Source organism: Geospiza fortis, unplaced genomic scaffold, assembly GCF_000277835.1.
Source record: "Geospiza fortis unplaced genomic scaffold, GeoFor_1.0 scaffold112, whole genome shotgun sequence".
Lineage (NCBI taxonomy): Eukaryota > Metazoa > Chordata > Aves > Passeriformes > Thraupidae > Geospiza > Geospiza fortis.
The window spans coordinates 9,707,618-9,712,975 of NW_005054298.1; the positions used below are offsets into that span (position 1 = coordinate 9,707,618).

Genomic DNA, 5,358 nt, shown 5'->3' on the forward strand with positions numbered 1-5,358 from the left:
TCACTACTTGATGAAGAGGATGAAGAACTTTTAGAGTCAGATGAACTATCAGAGCTACTCAGCTGGTCCATGATACTGGCTTCTGCTTTTAGCTCTGCAAACAAAAGGATTTGTTTCTCATTTTACATTCATTATAATTGAAATAAAAGGAAGAGGGGAAAAAAGGGAAAAAAAATCAACAGACATCAGGCACACAATACAGCAACTTAAAAAAACCCCAGACCAAACCCACCAAAGATCTCCAGAACAAAGAAAAGGGCACAAGTGGAATCCAGCCTGTCATGTGGTTTTCGAATCTCATAGCTTGAGCACTTTCTCCCTTTCAAGCAAAGTGTTAGAACAAGGGTGACTGTGAACACAAATGCTTAACCCCACATTCCATGGGGTAATGCATCCCACATAGCCTTTAATTTCTGCAACTAGCAGAAGATGTTCTGTGTTTTTCTTAGCACCCCAAATATGGCTTTCACTGACTAAAAACTGCAGTTACAATCCACAGATCAGTCACTGCAAGATGTCTGCAGCTGCACCCAAAATGCCTGCCAGCAATTCAGCATTGCAATCAATACATTTGTTTGGACCACGTGACATTTTGCTCAAAATTAAGTTAAGCATGAAGAATATCCAAAAAAGCCACAAATCCAACACTAGACATTTGTTAAGATGGTCTTACAAGCTCTTAGAATACTTCAGGAACAGCTTTGATATAGCAGACACAATAAAGCAAGTAAGAGAGTAGCTCATCTCTCTTCAAATTTACCCAATACAGAACAGGTTGAAGGTGAAAGTCACCAAGATGCAAGACAGTGCAAAGCTTAAGAGAAGAAGGGAGGAGGAATAAAATGATTAATCTTCAACACAAACTTCCATGAAACAGACTCTAAGTTATCAAAGGCCACTCTAAAGGAAAGGCCATCTTTATCAAAGGCCTGTCTAAAAGAAAATGGTGTTCAGGAAAAATAGCACCTAAGAGTGCAGCTATGGCTGCAGGGACAAATTAACCCAATGCTAGGAAAGAAAAGAAAGAAAATGAAAGACTGAACTACTCAAACATAAGGAAAAAAGGGGAGCAGAAAGAAAAAAAATTGGAAGCATATAAGTGCCCTTCTTTTACTAAGGACACGTATAAGAGAACATGATCCTCTGCATATCTGGAGCTGTAAGACACCTAACTAAAAGACACCACTTGAGTCCTAAGCATTCAATTCCACTTCCCCCTAAGCAATGTCTAATATAAGAAAAATTTTAAGTGCCTGGCCAATACCAAAAGCTAAGAAATAAGATCTCTGCCTTGAATTTTGATGGAATTTAAATTAAGTAATTTTAACCAGTGAAGGAAGAGCAGTACATATACTAGAGGATAATGGCAGAATGAGCTGCCCCACCAGCTCATAAAACAAAGTTAGTAACAAGTTCCAGGTAGTGTACTTAAGCAGTGTCAGTTACACAACCATGGGATGAAGAATGATTAGCAGGCAACACTTCTGAAGAGTCTGAGAGTTACAGTGGATCCCTACACTGTTCTGGGCTTCATGCTGTGCGGAAATGACTTGCTACTGTTTGGTCTTGTGATACTACAGACATGATACTATTTGTTCTTTGTGTATAAAGATGAATAGTGCCTGTAAGGCAGCCTTCTTTCTCACGTCAGCACTGCAAGAACTTCAGAAGCTGTGCTTAGGGACTATACTTTAGGAAGTTTTTGGACTCATTGCAAGAAAGCTAAAGGAAATTGACAACAAATCAGATTTAGAAAGGAAACTTCTAAGGAAAGATTGAACCAATGGGTGTAATTTTGCATAAAAAATGGGAAAGACAGTAGTTTGAGTCTGTGAAGGACTGCTCAAAAGCAGCACAGTAATCTGCTCTGTACTTGCATGATAAATATGAAAGTAGTAATAGGCTTGCTGTCAAACTATCTTTACAGGAGAACCCAAACAGCCATGAGAGCAAAGCCCTGGAATGGCCTGCCAGCAAGTACAAGGATCTGTCATTGGAAGGTTCTAAGAACAGGTTAAAAGTTACGTCAGAAATCTGACTTTAGGACAGAAAGATGGACTAGATGACTTGATAATATCTCTACCATCCTTTTAATTTTTTCAGCATTTTAAATGCTCAGAAGTGGACTGGCACTACAGAAGAGTTTGTTACATTGGCAGTCACTTTGGAGACTTTCAGTATTTGATACCACCACTTGCCCCAAAAGAACAGACCACCTAGAAAAGGCATAATTTTATTTCATGTGCTCATGTTTTCCTTCCTCTTTGGAACCTGAGATGAATTGTAGTACTGTTCTGCAATATAGATTGCTGGTCAGAGCTTAAAACCAAAATGGAAACAAAAACCATCTTCATAATGATACATCTAAAAAAAAACCTGTTTAAAGGAATTCAGAACAACTTAGGAAGCAGATGTCAGTTCCAGTCAATGAAACTGCCACCTGTCAGCATTTCTGTAGCAAGTAATTACCACCTGCCATCTTCCTTGTCCTCCCAAAGGAAATAAGGCCTCCTATTAAGTGAAATATGAGTGTCACACCAAACCAGAGTCTCTCAAGGAAACAGCACATAGCACTGCTCAAGGGTTGATTTATGCAAGTTTTTTGATGTCTTTTTCATTGGAGCCTCATCTTCCACAAGGCTCTATCTGGTAATTTAAAGTGCATGTTGAGTTGTAAAGTACTGTAACATATTTGCTGAGTGCGCAGAAAGAAAAAGGAGCAATGTCAAAATGGAAGTGACTTAGTTCCAGTACCACAATACAACCAAGCATATACTTGATTAAAGTAGCAGTGGAAGACAGAGTCAAGGAGACAGCAGCAGGACCCTTGGCGTTATTAAGCCTAATGGTTCAGCTAGTTTTTTACTGTAACAAGCTACAAATGCTGCTTTTTTACCCACTTGAGCCACAGTGGTCATTTCCATATCAGAGTGAAGTTGCTCACATAATCAGCTTCTAGTGTGAAACTCAAATAACACAAAACAAAACAAAAACAACCTACACATGCAAAACCCTCTAAAAAACTAATTGCTTGTTAACAGCAAAATTTCTGAAACTTATGTGCCAGTGGAGTTTACCTCGTTCAATATCATCCATAGGTGAAGATGGAAATGTTTTTTCCTTTGATGGAGAGCTTTTAACGTTGTTTGGAACCTTTGTTGCATTTCGCATTTGCTGCTGTTGCTGCTCAATGCGAGACTGGACTTTACTACTTCCTTCAGCTCTGTGTGTAAGAGGGAAAGATTTTTAATTACTAGAAGGCAAGAGGCAAGGAAAAAGGCAAGAACACAAGGGATATGGTACCATGGATTTATTTCTCATGCCTTTCTAAATAGCATCATTTGATTCTTAGGTAAGTTATTATACTGGTAAGTTATTATACTAATACATATAATACATTAATATATACTATTAATATTGTATATGTATTTAAAATTATTTTTATACAGTGCTATTAACTTTATAATATTTTGTCAGTTGATTTGTTTTTATACCTTGCTACCCAGGATCACATAATAATAATTCTGCTGGAAGTTACTTATATGGACACAGCAGCAGAAAAAAATATTTAAAAACTTGTTACGAGAAAAACAAGCCATTACAATTACTGAGACCTGTCACAAATTTTTCTGTTTTTTAATTTCCTCATTTACAAGTTACAAGACAGTAGGCAAACTACTAGCCAAACAGATCTTTTTTTTCCTCCCTCTAAACACGCCAGAAAAGTTACTATTTCTTTCAATAATATAACATGCTTTGGTTAACAAAAAAATACATTTTGATTTCTTCTGCAGTCACAATTTGAAATATGTGAAGTCAGTTTGCTGAGAAAGCAAGCTTTTCACTCCTTTGAGCAAGGCCAAGTACTTTCTAAAATTATGTTTTCCTAAAAATAGTGATATGTAGTTATATATCTCAATTTAGACTCATTAACATTGATTTTCAAAATGAGTAAAGCACAGTTGTTTCTCCTGTAAATCACCCACCTGGTTTTTTTCACAGTGATGTTGCTACTAAGTTTCTCTAGGCGACATTCTCCAGTGTCATGGTTGATAATTAAGATACATTCTTTTAGGTAAGGCTTCTTTGAGCCCTTGAACACAGTCACTGGTGGAGTTGAGCCCTATTAAATCAGAAGTCCAGTAAGTGTTATTCCTGTAGTCGTTTTTCTTAGAAACAGCAATCCTTCAGTGGTGACAAACTCACTACAAGTGATCATCTCTGGCCATTAAAAATGTTTATTAATTCAAATTAGATTCACAGTAGCCATGTCCAAAGCCAGCTGGTGTTTGACTGGAATGGGGTTTTACTCACTTAGCTTAGTTTGAAACTGATTAAATGCTTATTTCCCAATATTTCCTTATTTCTCTCTAGGACTCCTCTCACCAAAAGGGGTTTCAGTTCCCATATCAGCAGAGCAGTAAAGCATGGCAAGTAGTAAATTTTCCCTTTCCAGTCTTTCCTGCTTTAGAGCTGCACTAGAGCAATAAATACCAAGGGGAAGCTTGCACTGCCAACATACACATGAAGCTTTTCTGTGTACGCAACACTTCTGGGTCATCCTACAGCATATTTCCAGTGCAGCAAATACACTTAAAGTTACAGTGCAGCTGTTTAACCTTTGGGTCTTTTGTAATCTTACAGTCTTAGAGCAATTGTTTTTTACTCTAAAAATCACTCAGGCAGCTCTGAAACAGCACTAAAACTTTATACTCTTCCATAGTCAGGGTATATACTTAGGAAACAACAAAATAAATCATTCTTTTAAGCCTGCCACTCTTCAGCCACATCAACTCACCTCAATATTTGGCAGCGTTATTGTCACCTGTTCACCTTTGCCAACTTCAAGGTCTCCTTCACAGGACATATCAATAGATGCCGGCTTAAAGTCATCTAAATATAAAAACAAACCAGATTATTTACAGGCTTTTCAGGAATCTTATAAATGCAGGCACCACTTAATTGCAGTTGGAGGCTATTAAGTAAAAGCCTTTTTTGCTAGTGTATCATCTAGCATTCCCCTGAGCAAATAATTCCATAAGTCAATAGAATTCAAAGTCAAGCTGCTTTTCTCGGGATCCATTATAAGTGTTTAAATCTTTCAGTTAAAAATACAAAAACACCTTTAGGTTTTAATGGATAAGAAAGCCAAATAAGCTATGTTATATTTCAAAAAGTACATTCTCATGTAATTATTTTCAGAAGGACCAATAAATAGTTCCTGAAAATGCTGATCCCAAACATGGGAGATGTAGACAAGTGTCAGAAGATGCAAAGAACAACATCAATGCCCAATATGCATTTCTCTTTCTGTTTTTAACTTTACCGTAACAAGCACATCAGAACCTGACAAAAACT

The 5,358-nt window shown here is 37.2% G+C and overlaps 1 protein-coding gene across 1 annotated transcript in view; it reads right to left on the reverse strand.

Moving 5' to 3' along the window:
• The window catches only part of EAF2 (ELL associated factor 2), a 10,401-nt gene extending 5,330 nt beyond the window's left edge, over positions 1-5,071 (reverse strand). Inside the window, 4 exon segments of the mRNA XM_031057650.1 lie at positions 1-94; positions 3,078-3,223; positions 3,987-4,123; positions 4,799-5,071. The exon segment at positions 1-94 is cut by the window's left edge and continues 36 nt beyond it. Of these exon segments, the coding sequence (XP_030913510.1) occupies positions 1-94; positions 3,078-3,223; positions 3,987-4,123; positions 4,799-4,867 (446 nt within the window). The 5' untranslated portion in view covers positions 4,868-5,071.
• Between the last annotated feature and the right edge of the window lie 287 nt (positions 5,072-5,358).